At 37.9% G+C, this 20981-nt stretch overlaps 1 protein-coding gene across 6 annotated transcripts in view; it reads right to left on the bottom strand.

The window, feature by feature from the left end:
* LOC143340790 (uncharacterized) overlaps positions 1-20981 on the bottom strand; it is a 509578-nt gene that overhangs the window by 55677 nt on the left and 432920 nt on the right. For all 6 annotated transcript variants that reach the window (XM_076763086.1, XM_076763085.1, XM_076763087.1 and 3 more), the window contains exon 5: positions 12932-13029. In XM_076763086.1, coding sequence (XP_076619201.1) covers positions 12932-13029 — 98 coding nt within the window. The remainder of the gene's footprint in view (positions 1-12931; positions 13030-20981) is intronic.

Consider the following 20981-nt stretch of genomic DNA (forward strand, 5'->3'; position numbering starts at 1 on the left):
ATCATCCCCTTTAAGGTTTGCCAGAAATTTACGTGACACTGCGTTAGAATACCATCATACTATTGAAAAGTAAGAAGTAACTTGTATAATTACTTAATAATTATATTTCTTGCGTTGAAATATTCGCATAGATAAAAGATTAAGTGCAAAACTGTATTATAAAGAAGTCTATGTTTTCTCTATATAAATATTTGTACGGAAAAAGAACGAAGGAACTCGATATTACGTATACGAGAAATAAACGTAGAAACGTTAACAAGATTTGCATATGTCTCAACGTTTCCTGAACAGCGCGCAAGAGAAATTGGAAAGGACGTCTCTGCAAGTTTCACACTGATATCTGTGAGGAACGCGACCCTAAAGGGTTGCACGGAGGGGGTTGCAAAGTCGGGTATGTACATAGAAGGGCAAAGGGGGAAGGGGGTGGTAAGAAGGGACTATACTCGGACCAACCGTCGTCGGACCGAGCCATTGGATCGATAATGTCATAGTGACAAGTACCAGCACATGTATCCTTCTTATGCTCGCAGCGATATTGTCCATGTTCTTATTTATGCGCCCTTAGAAACTTCGTCTTAGAGGAAACACGGTACGGCACTTGGTACTAGGAAACCAGTATTCAACAATTATAATACTATTACTTAAAGGTTAAACGTTACTTGAAGTCGGACATATTGAATCATGGTGTACCTTGTTGATTATTTATTTATTAAATTTGTATATTTAATTTTCAGCGAATAGTAATGGCTATTTGATTGATACCACGTTCGATAAAAAGAAAACAGAATAAATTACCGGAGATTGTTGCAGACTACTGTCATACGAAGCTCGGTGATTATAATTTCTCAGTCTCCATTCTTGTTGGTATAAGATATCGCTGCAAAAAATATGTGTATCGAGTCCATATTTTTCGGGCAGATTAATAACTTAATCGACAATTTCATTGTGTCGAAACGCGGCGAAAACAAACGTCAGGCCGTAGTTCTTACTGTAAAACGCGCGGGGCAGTAAATCCCGAAACGAACCCGGAATAAACTGTCCGAGCTACGACCATAATAATATGCCTCCGTCGACGCCGCCGCCAGATTGTTACGGCTTGTTGGAATTGCCTCTCCGAAAACCAGTCCGCTTCGCGGTGTTCTTGGATTACGATGCAATTTCTCGAGCCTCATGGGCTTGCACTGATGACGGCCCTTAAAACTCAAAAGCCCCTTCTACCGAGATTCCTCGGGCCGGAATTACGTGTAGCCGTGTGTGTCGATGAATTCGAACGATGCCCTCGACTGTTTCCGGTGTCACAAAACTTTTTCACGGAGCGCATCTCATGAATAAATGAATCGGTCATTTCGGGGAGGGCGTAACTACAGTTCTCGACAATGGTTCCTTTTTTACGGTAAATTCGTTCCATGACGGTTGCTGGAACCCGTATTCCTCGAAACACGGGTACCTCGAAAATGATGCTTTCGAAATGGCTAGTTCTCACGATGTTTGATAACTGGACCTAAGTCTCTGGTAGATTTACAATTTATACCGAACGAGTTCGAAACTCAATAATTAGAATTTTGGAAACAGGTACGTTCAATTTCATTCCGTTTCATTCACCCGTAACCATGGGATAACATTGACCATGTTTCTGGTCAACATCCCTTAACACTAGATTTATGGACACTGATTGCACACATTTGTATCGAGACTCTTTATATAGAATTCTATATAGTCGACGATTATATAGAAATTTTAATTTTAACGAGGAAGAATATTTGACAGAATATATTGCTAATAAGTAATAATTGCCGGTTCTGCAACTTCAAGGATAGACACTCGTTAAATTGTTCCCTAAATCTAGTGTTGAATGAATTAGATAAATCACGAAATTTCAATTATTCGAGTATTCGTAATAATTGATACGATCGTGGCCGATGACACGAACAATTTTCCAAGGTTCCCCAGACCGTGCGTCGCGTACAAATCTCGTTTACGGGCCCGGCTCTCTTTTCCACCCATAAATAAACGTAACGCAGAGTTCGCCAACTCTCTCATTCCGTGCGGCGAAGTGTTATACGTGCGTGCACACGGCCATAAAGTGAAAAAGGTCCACGGCAGTTTGTTACCAGGAGCAGTTGTAACGGAAGGGCACGTATCGGGTAACATGATTACAAATATATCATAACCTTCTTCGCCTTTTCTTCGGCAACGTTCTCGAATGGGCCCCGGCTGGAAGCGGGAGCGTGTCCTTCGACACGCGATACACGTGCGTCGCCTGTCGATGCGGCTTTATCGCAGCAAATCACTGCCGGCCCGAAGAAATAAAGACAAAAGGCGGTCGTCGGGGGGTGGGAGGAACCAGCTAGGGGCACGTAGCACATCCCTTGGCTAAATCGAATTGACAGAGCACGCTTCGTGTGTACTCTACAGCCGAGGAAGGACCTGGGATGCGATCATGGCACGGGATACAACGTTACTCGTCCTTTACACTATCCTTTATTGATTCTAAATTGCTCGCACGACCATATCGAAATGCCTAATTTCATTGCATCTTGCTCTGGGTGTACTTCTGCTGTACACACTTCTGTTTGCTATTTTTCCTCCATGCAACTTGATGTACTATTATTTATACGTGACATCAAATTACATACATGGTCAACGAAATGTATCCATGGTGCTAGAATCTTAGCCAATTATAGTAGCGAACAACTGCTACTTAGTTTAGGTGAGAAAGAATTAATTACTAAACAGATAGTAAAGTTGACATTTAAAAATACTGTTCTTATTGATTCTTATTGTTAGAATTTTTTCTGTGCTATGTAGTATGTATCGTTTATTGTACAATCTCGTTTAATAAATAAGTTTATTTTGCGTGTTTAAATCATTCAGTTTCATTACCTTAATTCAACACTTATATTTGTGAGGGAGATTCTTATATTTTGTAAAGGAGAGGGGACATTTAATGGTCCATCGAGTACTTGTGAGAGAGCGTAGCCCTCTGCTGGCGAGCGCAAAAAGTGTCACCACGTGTTATTCAATATTCTTTGAACTTAACCTAAGAAGATCGATCTAAAATATTTTATATTATTCTCACCCACTGTCGAAGGTCTACCTTCTCTTTTATATCAAGAAAAAGTAATAAAGAAACTTTGTACGATTCGAGGTAAAATCGATCATCCTAATTTACCGGACGATTGCTCGACGAGATGCTCCCTTGTATTCTTGGGATCTAATGAAACACTGTTCGACGACGGACAGAATAATTTGTGCGACAGCTAAACGATGATTCGACGCGAGAGTCCGAAGGCCTGTCCGAGGGTAAAGGCCAAACGACTAATATAAGAATATTATGGATAGAGGAGCAGCGATCGTATCGCGGATCAGCGTCCTGGAAACGGGGACCGCCCCGTAGCCAAGGCAGCCAGATATCTGGGAATGTTTTACACCTCATTAGGCAACAATGTGTTGTTGCCAGGGTGAATTATATCGGGCATGAGACGCCCGTCAAGACAAATGGCTCGAACCGGAGGTAATTGTGGGCTTTTATTAGCTCTGGTTTCTCCTGTTGGCTGCAAATCGCGCAACGCCGAGTCGGAGACGTCGAGGCAGCAACGATGGCGCGAGGCAATAGTAACTCACAGCCCTGGCTAAACCCTTCCAGCGTTTTCTCCTCTATTTTCCTTCTCTCCGTGAAGTATCTCGTCGTTCGTCTTCGTCTCTCTTCGCTGGGCCTGCCGCGCGTCGTTTTCGGTGCTGTGTAATTACTCGCGTGACAGTAATGCAGGAATGCGAATCTCGTCTCTCTAATTCCTGCAGACTCATCCCCCGCCCTCGTCTCGCAGTTAAGCGACTCGTATCAATCGTTTTTTAATCGTTTCTTTTTCTTCTCGTGATTTTTTTGCTCAATAATACGTAATGTAAGAATTTAAGTTTCTAAAGTATTTAGGTCAACATTGAGATATTTTACAAAAGTAGGTACAAAGTTAAATTTGTACATAGTTATTTTTGGAAGGTTTCTTTAATTATTATTAATAATGTAGCGAGTTAAATCTTGCACTGAAAAATTGTTCCTCGATAGTGGCTACATCGTTTTTGGACATCCGAAATAAACAAATCGAATTTAACTGTATAGTGGATATTGTTCGTACTAGAATAAAAGAATTTAAATGATTTATAACGAAACGGTAGCGAAGTGCAATTTTCTATTTTCAGTAAGAATTTGTCTACTTCCACAATCTAAAATAAGATCCCTAAATATTCAACGTTCTAACTTAAAAATCTGGAGCAATTTTTAAGATTTTTAATCCAAGCTTTTGGAATATATAAAGAGAAAAGAAAATAGATTTCTTTGTGCTTAAAAAAGGGTATAATTCTTTAAGATTTCACAATTTCAGCGTATTTTGAATCATCACTTGTTAACTCTCGCAGAGCTCTTTGTAGCGTAATAAACTTCCAACAAATTTCTTAGTCGACGCAAAAGCCGCAAGCTCGTTGGTATTAGTACGCTCTACACATGTTTTGGGTTATTTACGCGAAGCAGCTGAGCGTAGCCGTCGACGTTGGTTAAAGTATGCCCGAACGGATCGTCAAGATTAATGTGGTCAGCGTGTTTCTTGAGATATTTCACATACTTGCAAGGTTAATTACATCGCCGTGAAAATTGTTGCGGCTAAAGTACCGTCTATGATCCGGGACAAAATATTCGTTAACTACCCCTTCAATTACCCCGTGCCTCGAAAGTTCAGTCTTCAATATCGAAACAAATCAAAATAAATAAATTTTAAGGACGTGTCTATCATTAATGACGTTCTATTTTCGAGTAGTTGAAATTTTATGTTTCGATCCTTTGCAAATCTCTGTCAGATAATCTAACATGTGTCTTCTTTTTTTCTTTGCCTGTACTTGTACCGAATAAAGGTACAAAGGTTATTTGACTGAATGATACCAATAATTTTGTTTAATTTCGAACGTTTTAATTCACTCTTCATCTTCCAGTTTGAGTTAGAAAGTACAAAATATAGTGAAGTTTTCGAGGAAATAAGATGAAAGAAAATTACAGTATCCAATATTAATCAGTAGAGGGGTGCAGCAATGATTTCAACGTACATCTATGTGTATGAACCTGGCCTTTGGTAGCGTGATAAAATAGTAATCACAGCTGAGGTTCGTCCGTCACGGAAGTTCTAAGAAGAATCTTACTACTAAAACAGAGTTCTCACAAGTAACAGTATGAAATGACGTGAAACCTAGTTTCGCTGTGCTCTGTAATTACTACCCAGAAACTTTTGAACGTTTAACTTAAGAATAAGGTTTCGAGGTATGTGTGCATGCGTCGGATTGATTAGGTAAGAGTTACGAAAGTCTCTGTGTGGAAGTGAGAATCCTTAAATATAGTCAATACATTATGTAATTTATACGTAATATGTAATTTATTCCACAGCTTTCGAGAGAATATTAGGGTTGTTTCAGAGTTACTTCCGTGTGTTAAGCTCTATCTATACTATTTCTCCCTTAAATATGATATAACTGAGAAAAAATAAATCGTAACCATGAACTTCATGTAACCGAAAAATTAAATTATTCGATCTTCAAAATTTCAAGACATAAATGAACAATTTTTTATTTTCCCCAATTAGTCCACTCGATTCTATAAAATTTGCATCTATATTATATTTGTACCTGGCGTGTGATAAAAACTATAAAACACCGACACGCGTGAAAGATACGTGAAATAAACGAACGACGCCGTTTTAACGATTCCTTTCCTGCCATGTTTACCATAAACGGTGGCGAGAATCCGAAAGGAATAAAATGCTCTCTCATTCCTCATCCGTGTCGCGGGTTCTCGAGGCTCAGACCGAAATCGCAGTATTTTTTCGAGGGGGAAGCACGACATTCCCGAAAGGTCGCATTTTCGCGAGAAGAGAACTGGTATCCACGCGTTATTACGCCTCTAGGAGGTACAGCTCGCTCGAGGCATATGCGGGCCAAGCTGGTCCCCGTCCCTCTTTCGTTAGTAGTTTCGCCGTGGTTCATGTATTTATGCATTTCCATCCCCGTTGCTTCTTGACTAGAGTCTACGCGCGCGTATATGGACGCAGCATTGTATGCCAGACGATTTACATCTATTGCCCCTCGATGATGTGCCATAAAAGATGGCCAGACGTGGGGTGAAAGTGTACCAGAGAAGACAGAGAATTGCTTTTAAATTAGCGACGCGATATTTCGGTCGTGACTTTCTTATTTTCCCGATGAATTATTGCAGAGAACGAATTCTTTTTAACACAATTTTCTAATTAAATTTTTGTCTCCTAGAATTTGTACCATTTTTTTATGATACACATTATGAAAGAAAACATACATAACGTAATAAACAACGTAAAGAATATTTTAGACTATTTAAGATTTTTATTTGAACCACGAGACCCTGTCGTATTTATTTATTAACTCAAGTAATCGAATTTTCTTCTTAATCCAATTTTCTAATTAAATTTTTATCTCTCCGAATTTGTACCGTCTTTTTATGATACACGATTATAGAGAAAAATTTTAATGGGAGATTCTAGAGGTCAAAATAAAACGAAAATCAAGAATACTAATTTGTTGATGGCGGCTTCGTTAAAAAGTTATTAACGTTTAAAGTTTCGCTCGTACTGAATTTTTTTCTCGAAACTGGGTAGGATTTCGAGGGTATATGTATTTACCAAAAATTATTGTAATTGACCCCCGCAACCGAAAATAACTTTTCCAGAACGATTTGAAATTTTTTTTTTTCGCCGAAAAATTTAGACACCTACCCCCTGTCGATTTTTCTTACAAATTCGTTTTTGATTTTTAATAATTTTGTTTGACGCTCTACAGAAAAGTTGTCTAATACTTTTTTGTAGGTACCTATGAGCTCTACTTCAGAAAAAAGTTTCATTGAAATATATTCACTATTGTAGGAATTATGGCTATTTGAAAATTGTACCATTTTTATGGGGTTTTTCTCATTTTGCGGAGTCAAGGACCAACTTTTCCAATATTTTTACGATTTGTACATATTCTACACTAAAATGCGCGTAGTTTGCTTTTTTAAACATTAAAATCGTCCCATCCGTTCAGAAGTTATGACGTTTTAAAGATCCGCACGAAATTTCGGGGTAACACTTCTGGCCAGAAATAATATTTTCGGTAAGGAATTTTTTTCTCGAAAGTGGTTAGGATTTCGAGGGTATGTCTATTGACCAAAAACGATTATAATGGACCCCCGTAACTAGAAATAATATTTTAAGAACGATTTGAAACTTTTTAATTTTGTCGAAAAGTTTCATACCTACTCGAATTTTTTTCTCGAAAAGGGGTAGGATTTCGGAGGTATGTCTAATGACCAAAAATGATTGCAATTGACCCCCACAGCCGAAAATAATTTTTCCAGGACCATTTGAAATTTTCGAATTTAATTATTAATAACTTTTTAACGAAACCTCTATCAACAAATTGATACACTTAATTTTCATCTTATTTTGGCCTCTAGAATCCTCTATTAAAATTTTTACCAGGGTTGGCCGGACACCCTGTATAAGGAACAATTAAAAATGAATAACCAAGCTCCGGAATCATGCCGCTTTTAATTCAGCTCATTCTATTTCCAGTAATTGTAAACAACGTAAAGAATATTTTAGAGTATTTAAGATTTTTATTTCAATCAAGAGTCTCTGTCGTATTTATTCATTAATTCGCGTAATCGAATTTTCGAATAAAAGGTTTTTAAAGGCTGTAACACGTTGAAATAATCTTCGTCGAACGAAATCTCGTTCTCGCGGTAACGGATGGATCCGTGGTTGCCTTTCATTGTTCGACCGCCATATTTACTCATTGAATTCAATTCGGATTCACTTATGGTATGATTTACTCAGCGAAGGCGTACCTGAGGATGGTGATGGGAATTTATTGGAGACGGAGGTCGTCCCGAAAACGGGGAAGGAAAATGCAGACAGAGAGGGAGAACGCGAGAGGAAGAAACCTAAAGAAGAGTTCGGTAAAAGGGACAACGGGCAACCAAGGGCGAGAACAGCAAAGGGCGAGTCTTTCTCTCATATTCTATATCACATATGGTGGCCCGTAAAAGTTACAAGAGCATATTCTCGAAATTCAGATTTACCGTTTCGCCTTTGTCTTATCCGTGAGACACGTTTTTGTTACTTCAACGTTTTGGAAATGAAGATTTCGTGCATCTGATACGATTGTTGAATACCAATTTTAGAAAGTTCTTGAAGCCTTGTTTATTTTTATTTTGAATTTATATCGTGCATTAGTAACGAAGCTAACGGTTTAAACAACACAGAAAATTTGTCAATATCTTCCACGAAATTACACGATAAATAATTTTCTTAATAATCGTATAAGATAAGGGAAATTGTGTATTTCATTTTCCTCGTTTCGAAGAATAAAAATAGTGATATTTCAATCTACTTTTCACGTTCAAGCTGTTAGTATGCAACGAATAAATATTGCATATGCTTTCAACATTTAGATTCTGTTAACGCGTCGAGTAATCCGTACAAATCTGAGTATAAAGGAAATTCTGAACTTTCGTGGGGTCATTTTGAGAATAGATGTCCGTCCAGTAGCTTTGAATGTATAGGATGCTGCTTTATAGGAGGATGCTGAAATTTTTGGTCATCCCCTACGTAAACAGAGGCCACAAAGAACTATCTTGCAGCCATCCTTTAAAATCTATGCTGCCCTTAAATCAAGACAACAATAATTGTGTCCAGTATGTGGTCACGCTCGATCGGATTTGGGATATTTGGTGCTTTCTTACCCTCTGCTATCAATTGTTGGATCTGCTGAATCCTGGATTTTATTTGGGACGATAATCCAGTTAAAAGATAAGATTAACGACTTTTGAAAGAATAAGATTTGTGAAGATCTGGAAATTCTCTGTAGGATATCAAATTTTCAATCTAAAAGAATTACTAGTGTTAACAAATATTTAAAGTATTCCTGGTTTCACATTTAGTTAATACTCGAATCAAACATTAAGAGAAAATAATATCGTTTTAAATATACAGCGTTTCATTTATTCCTCTTTTTAATTTATTCCCCTCAATTATCATGATATTCTATAATTAGTTTGAACAGTATATAAACTTCAACTGACAGCTGTAGAGTGGACAATGTGTGCCAAAATTATTCACGTTTGTATGTTCTCATAATTAGACGTTACGTGTCATTACCAATGATCATATAAAAGGATAATGTGTCATCGATTATTCTGGTACAAATTTGTATATTCATGCATTTCCTCTGGGCTATTAGGAACGGGGAAAACCACCTAATTATTATCTAAATTTAGTATATAGTCCATCTGGTACTTCCATTCTATAATTACTATAATTCTCCAACTATAATGTCATACCGTTCTTTTCATCAGATATGGATGTGAAATTGTTATATATCTAATCCCTTCCATTTTGAAATAAATTATCTGAAACTATCTACAAGTATTTCAATTATTATAACCACAATATTAAACCAAATATTTTTTACATTATAAACCATTACGACGTTCTAATTCCTCTATATTATTATTGTTTATTAATGAATTTACTTTTCAATATCAAGGATTGCAAGAACCCGTAAATAAATATAAAATTTGATCTTACGAACCTGATTGTTTAAAGAAAACAAAACTCTCTTGTTAAAATTTTCATAGTACGCTAAACGTAACGAACAAAAGATTCCGTAAACGGTAAATTAGAAAACAAAAGAACAGAATCAACGTCAAAATGAGCGACAACGTTGTCGTAGCACGGACCAATTTACGGACGGAGTGAATTCTGGCCGATCAACAGGGGGGCTCAGAATGCCACAGACCGAAAGTGGTGCCAGGGGGTTGGAGGAAAGGGGGAGGACACACCCCCCGCGAACTCGAACATGAATTAAAGTTTTAATTTCTCTAAATCACTGTTCGCCCTCGAGCGCTTTCCACCAGACGGTCCGTTACTTATAGCCTTTGCCCTTTTTACCGCCTTCTTTTTTCCCATTCGCCTCGATCTTACCACCGTCCAACCCTCGGCAATCGGGAGAAATCGATATGCACTTATCCGATGACTCTTGAGACCCCAGGCTCTCCTTTTTTTCAGTCGTACTTTCGTAGGCATAACAGTCGGCGATCGGTCGCTCGCGGAGATTTAAACTTCGCGAGCCAACATTTTCGTCGATGTTACTCGAAAACCGTTCGGGGCTAATTCATACGTCCTCTATTCGAACGAATACTTATCGAATATAGCTTATAGAGAGGCGGGAGCAATCTATAAATCAGAATTTTCAACTGGGTTACACGCTATCTTGAGTTTCTGTACCATTAAAGTCGAGCAAAGGAGGTTGTAGAAATAATCTATGGGTTGTTGGAACGGTCTGATTGGTTAGAACAAACCAGATTTTAATTCTGACGTAGTAACTCGATCGTTCGATACGACCTCTTCTTACAAGTTAGAAAATTATAAGTATAAAATTCCGTGGAAGGCAGTTTTAGTAGATCTGGTGCAGGCAGAGGTGAGCAAATTTTATTCACAAATGATAAATACAAATTTTAGATCCGTTTGCAAATTAATTTTGTTTGTAACTTCGTTTGTAAATGGGAATTTGGTAATGGATTTTTCAAATCACCATTTAGGCAAGTGGAATCGTGGCCTGGAGCTAGTTTACGAACGAATCCAAAATTTGTATTGTTATTCTTAAATAAAATTTGGCAAACTCTAGGCACAGGTATACAAATCGCGATCATTTCATTTAAAAAAATAAAGTTGAGCTTTATACCTCAAGAATACCATTTATATCGTTTCATGTAATTTCTTAAACCCTACAACTTCTGTAACTAACATTTTCTCCGCATTGTTCGAAATGATCGAGATATTTAAGTGGACAGAGTTCGTACACTATATATGATAGCATTTTACGTTTCAAATGCTACAATATTTTAAAGTAATTTCGTATTGCTGCGTTTGGTCGAAGACTTTTTGCCAGGGGTTGTAGATTAATCAACACGAAGTTAATATGTGACGACAGTTCCCGCACTCGCCAGTAGAGGGCCACGTTCAACCTGTATCTCTCCCACAAGTACTCGATTGAACATCTGGTTCATTTCTTTCTACAATAACAGGCCTCCACAATTCATTTTAAAACAAAGACTGCATAGAGATATAAGAAAAAATGGCACATCAAATAATGGTTACGATTAGAAATAAATCTGTTCTATTAAAAGCTTGCAATAATTTCTAAAGGATTATTGGATCTACTTTTGCGGAGCCATTCTTTACTCATTCCCATCGAGCGTTACAAATTATTAAACTCTCAATCAAGGTTCAATAAAACGATTATTACGATTATCACGATTCAAATCTCCATGTACACCGAATTGCCCAGATCCTACAATAAAAATTTACCCATCTTTTCACTTTCCACCGTCGTCCCGAGGCCCCGAACAGGTTACTTACGAATGGGGGTTGTAAATTACGATCAGCCCCCCGCGTTAATGTATCGAGACCGATTTTCAGCCGCGTCTTGGAAACTGGATCACGCGGCACACGCTCGATCCGCTTTAGCCCTCGGTGTCGCGTGACGGGGTGAAACCGGGGGTTGTTCATTTAAAATCATGACGTCGAGCGTAGGGCGCAGTCACGACGGAGGCGTTAGTATTAACGTTAGGTGCCACACCAGACCGGGGCCACCTACAAGAACTTCGTGCACCCCTTACCGCCGGTGACATATTGTTTCCATTCTGCTCTCGGGCTAAAGCGCAATAAAAAACTGGCATAAATATCGCCGCCCTCGGCGTCCCGCGGCACCGATGCCATCCAAAGCGGTGGCCCGCGACACCGAGCCACGGGTACAAGAACAAGAGAGGCACTGGGATACCGGCGGTCTACAACTACGTGGAAACGTTCTTTCGCGCGGGAGAAACGGCAGGGACTAATTTGTCTGAGTGGCTTTTTCGACGGCTATAGAAAGGGCGACGCAGATTGCGAGCCGCGCTATGATCTTTCGGGCTTTGGTAAATTGTCGCGGCAACGAAATATTCGAGCGATTAGAATATTCTTCGGGGACCAGTGTTCAGATTGTTCACTACGATGCAGCAGACATGCCAAACATACTACCCCTTATTCGTTGAGTTAGTTTATAAAATCTCCCCTGTTCGTTTTCATTTTATTTGCTATACATCTACTTATATTTTACAGTTTGATTGATATTTATATTTAATTTCCTATTGTGAGCAATTCTCTCACCTGTATAATATATTTGAGGGTGTATAGAGTGACATTATTCATTGAATTAATTTGTAAAATCACCCTTGTTTTTTGAATATCCTTTTCATCCTATTTGCTATACACCTTCTATTTATATTTTACAGTTCAATTGATATTTATATTTATTTGTATATTGTGAGCAATTTTGTCACCTGTAGAATATATTTGAGGGTGTGCAGAGTGACATTATTGATTGAATTCATTTGTAAAATCACTTGTTTTTTGAATATTCTTTTCATCCTATTTGCTATACACCTTCTATTTATATTTTACAGTTCAATTGATATTTATATTTATTTTTCTATTGTGAGCAATTTTGTCACCTGTAGAGTATGTTTGGGGGTGTGCAGGGTGAACCACGTAGATCAACTTAATTTTTTCTGGTGCTAATGAACCGTTAAAAATGTTTTTTTATCTAGTATAGCACGGTTTAGAGCTTTGAGATGAGTGTACTAAATTTTTTGCTAATTGTTTTTTTCTATTTGTGAAATTCTTGCAACTAAGAATTTTTCTCAACCTTCTCTTTTTGTTTAAATAGAATAAAATGTATTTATTACGCTGCCTGCCAAATTCATCGTATGATAAATGTAAAAAAATAAATAGGTTTCTTCGCAAAAAACTATGGGATGAATTTAAAATTGCATTGTACTTACAGCGTAACAGGTTCCTCAGGACTCGAAGGTGAAATTGAAAGCGACATAGTAGTGGTTAGGCATCGTGATGTTCCTGGCGATCTAACACGATCGTTCACCTAAAACAGGAGGAAAATAATAAGTTATAAATATCGCTGCTTGCAGAAATATATTACAATATTTCTAAACATCTGAAATTTTGCTTAAGTATGTCTTTCTTCAAACAGAAAACTTTGTGCTTCGTTTTCATAAGTTCTGTGTAATATTCTTTATCCAAAACAATTATAATTATTAATTCCGCTAAGTACGTTAAGAAAAAAATATTTGAAAAGATTAAACTATTCAAACACATGATTAAATGCTTCTAAATTTTGTATTTTTGCTACTACGCGCTTAACAATTAATTCAGTTCACTAAATTTTAAGGTTTATATTGCAAGATCTTACGAATGGCCATATTAAAAGTACTCCTTAACCCTGTTGCTAAATTGAGTTTCGAATAACTAATGGCATGACGTGAAACGTTCGATTCAGTCGTCGAACTTCGGCGCGATTCAGTTTAAGGGATTATGCACACGATCGGATTGAAAAATACAGAAGGAACATTCGTTCGTGCACCTTTCAAATTCTTTGCACGATCCTCGCTGTCGTCGATGGGGAATTGAGCAACAGGTAGAGCAGATATGTCCTCGAGGCATCATGCTCGACAGAGCGTACGCGTGATTTACCGTATAAGTGACTCATCGAAAGCACCCTTTTTCTCTTATCTTCAACTCTTCGCTTGAAACGCGAAGGAAATAATTCTTTTAGTAGAAACCAAGAATTCATATTCGAGGGTGCCATTCATATATCACGACAAACTACCAATTTTAGTGGAATTAATATTTTGAAGCATTAATATAACACTCCTTTTTATAACTATTATTTTAACGATATTCTTACTAACATTCAATAAGTATTATTTCATTCTTCAACTTTAATTTTAGCAAATTTCTATTCGTTAATGCGATACAGAAATGTACTGATTATTTCATAAATTTATGTTTATAGTTTTGACATTTATTTTGTTCACATCAATTCATTCATATTTTCATAATCACTATTCTCACGTTTAACGAATGTTGAAATCATATTTTATGATTAGTTAGATATTTTGCAATACTTTCCGACGCATCGCTTCGATGCCATCTTAAACGAAGAAAATAAGTATTTGAACAAGAGCAATATTTCTCGCGAATAAAAGTTACCCGACTCCACTGAACAGTATGATCCATAACCATAACCATTCTCCGGCCTCTCGATCGAGACACTCCGGGCATAATCGGATCGTCGCGAGAAACAGAAATTCAGTCGAAATTGAGCCACCCGCGTTCAAAGAAATATTACAGCCATATTTTTCTCCGGTGAACGATGACTGAAGCTCTCCCGCGATTTCCAAGGGATTAATAATGGCAGTAGACCGTTCTACGACAATCGCGGAGAGAAACAAACACAGCCCCCGGGCAAGTGGACCAGACTCGCACCGACATCAATCTGAACGAGCGAGCCGCACCCCTAACGAGCCACCGAGTCATATAAATTTTATTGCCATTTCATAAATCTCGACAACTACCGCGAGTAACCGTTCCGGGGCTCTCTGAGAGATTATCAGGAACGTATAAAGTTGCGGATCGTTGCGCGGTTACGGCTCGATTCTGTCTTTAGCGACGCTCGCGGCGCGACTCTGCGGGGGTGGTCGTGGAAAATATCGCGAAAACGTTCGAATAATATCGTTAGTTCGCGCTGGCGATCGGACGCGGCGTAAAATGGTAGATTTATCGTCCCTGGATATTTTTAATCGCTTCCGAACCTCTTAACGACACCTCGAAGACGATCTAAGTATGCTATTGGCACTTAATAATTTATCACCGAAATTTTGCATTCCAATACATTTATATGTATGATAAGAGGATGACAGACGTTTAAAAGTGTACACAGATTAATGTACGAGTTTTCGATTTCTAATTTATAAGCAGTGATCCATATACAATACATATGTAGAATGTTATTACAATTTTAATGTATGTAATAGAAGTGTGTGATTTTAACTATTCCTTGAAAATAGTCGAATCTTTGGAATCCTATTTTTATTAACTACGTTTATAAATTCTTCCTTTAAAGGAATTCGTGAAGTTTATGAAAGTCTTAATAGTGTTCGTTAAATTTTGTAATAAGGTTGTAACGCAGCAGACTCTCAGGCTAATTTATTTTCTTTATCGACGCAATAGCATTTTCTGAAACTTCTTCCGTTGATATCTTTAGTAACGTTCGTTATTTTTATTAAACACGGTTGTCGTAATTATTAATATCTTTTATAGAAGCTAACTTTGAACGATATCGTAGTTAATAAATGTTTATCTACTTAAATCTTATAATTTCTGGTAATTATATTATTTATTCAACCTGATTTTAAGTTCCCTTAAGAGAAAATTAATACTAACACTTGAAGATTTTTCATATGATTATAAAATTCAGAAATTCCTTAGTAAAATCTTTTGAAATATTATTAAGTAACAATACAATATTATACAGATTTTATACAATCTTCGTATAACGTTACACAAATAAAATAGAAAAATGCACGACGTGTATTATAAATATTTTCATATCGTATGTAAGATTTCGATCTAAACATGCAAATAGAAACATTAAATGTGATGCAAGCGGGGACGAGGGAAACGAAAGTATCAAGACTATGTTTATAATAAATAAGAAGTAACCGCGTACGCGAAAAAGGAAAAAGGAGCACAGTTAATTCAGTTTTATACGACAACACTTCCGATCCACGGGTAAGCCGGCGACAGTCTCAAGTTCCTTCCCCCGTGTTCTCTTCATCTTAACGCAAAGACGAACCAAAACCTGATTTACATTTCTTTCTCTCCTCGCTATAAAAATTCTGCGACGATAACTTCCTTTGTTCCACCCTCTATGGTCGTAGGGACGAGCGACCCCTGCGGCTGGAAAGCCATGGGGAGTCCCCATAACCACGACTAGTTTTCGGTTTACATTACATTTTTTTCCTTAATTAAAGGCAATGCGCATTCAGGTTTGTCGAAAACCGTCCTTCTTTCAGGGAAACATATATTCAGCATATATTCCGTACCCCTTGAAATTTTCCATCGAACGATTCGATAAATTAAATTAATTCAATTTAATTTAATTCTTTGTCGAATCGTCAATATTAGAAAAGGACTTGAAAATTTCAAGAATTAAATTTCAAGTACTTAATGTTAACTAACATAGAATTTTGTTTTCGACCATTACATATACAGTTATTCTCCAAATTTTGTCCATTTATTTTTACCAAATGTTGTTTATTACAGCTTTATGTTACTTTATTTATACGAAGTGGTATTTCTTTTTAATATCAACGGATTAATATCAACACAATTACAAAATCGATAGTTAGGTATAATATAAACAGTATATAATAATAATAATACCAACAATATATGATATTTTCAAGCGGTCACCCATCCTGTTACACGAGAACCATTTCCATTTTAAGTAACATTTATTAAACACTACATTTGCTAACAAAATACAATAATATAATTACATTAGTCTAAATCTTGAATATATTCAATATTTTACAGAAATTCCTAATTATTTAGTTTTAGTTTTACCTTCATTTTTCAATATACTACAAATGTATTCAATGTATTCAATGTATTACAAAAGTATTTGTTCCCAGTCTTTGCAGGGAACTAGTTTGTGAGAAAACCTGCTTACGAATAGATTACATGGAAACCAGATGATAAAATTTATTTTTAATTTAAACCCTTAAGAATCTTAATGTATGAAAAAATGGATTTATACCAATTTCAAGAACTTTCTTCCTGCTTTTTTCAGTTATAGTGAATCACCATTATAGTATACAAATACCAGTGGGAGCAATTGTATATGTTAAAGAGTATTCGATCATTCCTGAATCAGTTTTGCATTTTATTCTTTCATGTACCCTTTTCAATCGTTAAAAATATTCTTTGTTTCTTATTTCAAATTCAATTTTTTAAAAAATCTTTTCCCTATCCTTTCCACTATAATCTACAGCTTCGAGTCGCGAGGAAAGAATCGGTTCGAAACGAGCATCGACATAATAAATTCGCACAACAGTCGGTCGAAGCTGATGATCGTTCCGTTTGGTCGACGAAATCCCCGGCGCCGTAGGAGAGAAAGAGACGGGAAGAGGGCAAGACAGGATCGAAATGTAATTAAGAGAGCAAATAATCCGAGCCGAACAAACTCCATGAAATGGATCAAAGAACTCGCGAGCGAGAACGGGGGGTAGATCCAATAGGGGGAAGAAGAGAGAAAGAGAGAGAGAGAGGTGGGACATGTACCGATAGAGGCGCGTCGTTGAAAGGTAGCAGGACGAGCTACGACCGACTGCTTCTCCCTGTCGTCGTCCTGTCTAGCCCGAAGGAGTAGGGCAACGAGGGGGCCTCGGCAAAGACCCTCGATAAATATTTCCGTCAAGTGACCGGGGTTGGAATTCAAAGAGAGCCGAAAGGTGGAATCGAGAGCGAAACGAGTCCATCCTCTCTTCAACGGCAGTTCAAGGGATGGCCGACGGGAACTACGGAGGGTTGGGGGAGGCCTGGCAGCCAGTATATTTGCGTTACGTTACGTAGTTGCGCGTTTAATCAGCCGTATACCCGGAAAGGGCGCGTGTGAGAGGGAAGAAGGAAAAGAGGAACGGGAGTAAGAGGAACTGCCTCGACTTCCGGATACTAAAGAAGGACGGGGCTAAACATCCTACCTTTTGTAAAGGCTGAAGAGACCAGATTCTCTTTACCAAACGGACCTGTCCTCTGCATCGTCGTACGACTACTTGCAGAGGCCAGATTTGTCGGTTGCTTCTGGCATTTTTCAGTTATTTTTTTCTCGTGTTTGGAAGACCCTATGGCAACCGGTCTGGGCTCGATGTTTTCGAGAATACACCGAGGGTCGTATATGCTCGAAAGAAATTGTTTGTTCGGCGTCCCGGTGAACTCTGAGGTCTCATCAAGAGACTCGAATTTTTCCGTTGGACAATTACAGAATGGTGGTAACCTCTAGAACTTGAAGAATTCTGAATCTAAATCTGTAACTTTTATTAACCCCTTGTTGTACAATAACGAGTCTGACTTGTTACAAGTTCTTTATGCCAAGTTTCACAATTATGAGGCTACACACTCATCGTCAAGTCTTGCATATTAAAATCAACACATTTTTACATTGACTAGGTATTCATCAAACAAATCTAACCTTAACATGCAAACTATAGATGTTATACATTGATGCGAGAAAACATATGAAATATGTGTACAAAACATAATATTATTGACATTTAATTTTCCATAAGCACATGTATTCTGAATAAAATTTTCAGTCTAATAATAAAAAATTGATTTATGAATCTTGTACCCTGTTTTTACTAGTCCTATTAAAGTATCAAAATTTTTGGTAAAACAAAATTTCCTTTTATTTTCTCATTTTCCTATATTTCTTAGCACCCTCAATCAGAAATTTTAGCCTCTTTAAAAATGTATTATGTTGCTTACAATAAATTAAAATTCACATTGATATTGACCCACGACACGTGTTAAATTTGTGATAAAGTCGCATTTTATCATTCAGATATGTAATTATAAATATTTATACACAATTTTGGTGACTACTTCAATGTTCTCTGATTTAAGATAAATAGAAAACGCATTAGTTTCCTTGAATAGTTTAAACTGTACATTAAAGACACTATTCTACGAATTCACTGAAAAAACTAAATGACTTGTTTTTCGGTTGTCTTATATTTTTTAATAGATTCACGTAGTAATTCTTTCGCGATTCGTTCGTATAGAAAAGTGCGAAAGAAGAGGTAGCCAGAGAAAGCAGAAGAGATGGCTCCTGCGAGACGTCGATGGCGTGACAGATTGCCTCCAGTATTTTCCACCACATATATCATCGGCATCCGCCAGCCCTTAGTTCTAGTTCAGTGCTCACCACCGTCGTCTCTCTTAATTGGCATCACCTATACCAATCTACCTGTGCCTTCGTTCAGAAAATTTCCTACCACAGTTAGTTACGATAAATTATATTTGGCGGAATGTTCCTGTTAAATGATCGACGAAGACCCCGTACGTCGTACATTCTCTCCCACTTTCCAACTCAAACTCCTAATAATATCTCGTGGCACAATTTGTCCTACCACTAATTACATAATTTTCAATTAATATAATAAAATTGTAGGACTCAAAATTTAAAAAAATATTTGGATAATTACAGGAATAAGTTACGAGTAACATATGCGTGAATATTGGTGTTCCAAAATTTTTGAACGAGCCTCCCTTTCTAAATAAATCGCTACTTCAGTCGATCCGCGAAACGCGAATTATGAGTTTACGTATCCGAGACGGTCAGTCGTAACTGAAAATAAAAGGTCGTTAATTATCCTCTCGCCTACGGGATTGGATTTCGAATTAAACTAAGGAAGAGCGTAATGTGGCAGGATAATATATCGATAACAAAACGAAGGGTCAGTGACAAACTGCAAACCGCACTTTCATCGTCAGGGATACGATTAGGGAAAAATTCGTCCTGTTTTAATGGCCAGTGAAAATTAAATACCGCGGTGTCCACCCCTTAGGTCCGGCCACCTAATAATTCATACGAGGAATGTAAAAAGGGCGAGCCCTTTCCCCCTCCACTGACGCGAGCTGGAGGAGCGAGACCGAGAAAGCCAAGGGGGTAGAAAAATACGAGCTCGTGTTTATCTTGAGATTTGTAGCCGCCCTGTTCTCGATATTTATTGGCCTTCCAGGGACGACCGATGCCACGGCCTGACGGACCGTTAAATTTTATTATGTTTTTTTCACCGGTGCCGAAATAACGCGTCACTGGATACGGTTGGCGACGGCGTCGTAAAGATAAATCCCGATCGTCCGTGGATCATCGTTTCCTCGCGGAACCCCGCATCGCGACGCTTCTATTTCTCTCGAAATCTTTTACTTCCATCTTCCGCGACAGGTGTCAATTGCATTCAAAGCCGATACAGTAATGATTTAACACATTAACTGCCACGTATATGGGTGACATGAATTTTTATTAAGAAGCTGTGACGTCGCCTCCCATGCTCGCCACCAGAGGGCTCGCGCTCTCACAAGCGCTCGACTGATCCCTCGATTGCTATACATTCGTTGACCGACTTCCTAATATCTCAGTCGTCTAAAACAGAGCCGCTAGAAACCCTTACTGATGAGTAGCATCAGTAATTCTTCTTCCCTTTTCTAACATCCTACGATTCTCACAAGTTTCCACACCGCTGCGACGTAGCGCCAGAAAGCTAACAAAATTAATTCTTAAGATTGGATGTTAAAGAAAATAAATCTAGATAGAACTAGAATTTTAACGAAGTAGTAAAACTAAATCTTCTACTGTCTAAAGACAAAGTTTCGTTTTCGTGGACAATTCGATTTGGCTTGGAAAGTCAACGCATTAAATACACGATGAACATTAGCTTTGATTTTAAATATTTTCAAGCTCCTAATTTAAAAAATAGAACGTTTCTTTAAATATCTGTTAAATTTTAATATCCGTCTTGAAAATTAGAAAATTTGTACAAACTACTCTCTTAAAGGTTCCACGAGTTCGCATACCAGGAGCACTGTAACCAAGATTTACAAGACCTGACGGGAGCATAAACGATAACCCGCGTCTTACCCCAACGAATTCATAAAGAAGGATCTGGAGGACGCGTAGTCCTCGCGCGAGGGTACACGAACGGCCTAACTGCCTACACGAGGTCATATTTAGGATTAAGGAGACGGCGGTTGCAGCCTCTTCAGGGCGATAGTTGCGAGCGCAGTACGGGCGCCTCGCTAAACCGGGCAGCCCATTATCTTAACAAATCTAATCTCGTGGTGGGTGTTTATAAATGTCTTGTTTTCCAGCGTAAGGCCGACGCGAGTCGAGAGGAAGGGGGACAGAAACGTTTCTAACCGCATTTCTGCCAGGTTCCCTCATTAACGAAAGAGGGTGGCAAGACGCGGGGA

The sequence above is a fragment of the Colletes latitarsis genome, chromosome 4 (assembly GCF_051014445.1).
Source record: "Colletes latitarsis isolate SP2378_abdomen chromosome 4, iyColLati1, whole genome shotgun sequence".
NCBI lineage: Eukaryota > Metazoa > Arthropoda > Insecta > Hymenoptera > Colletidae > Colletes > Colletes latitarsis.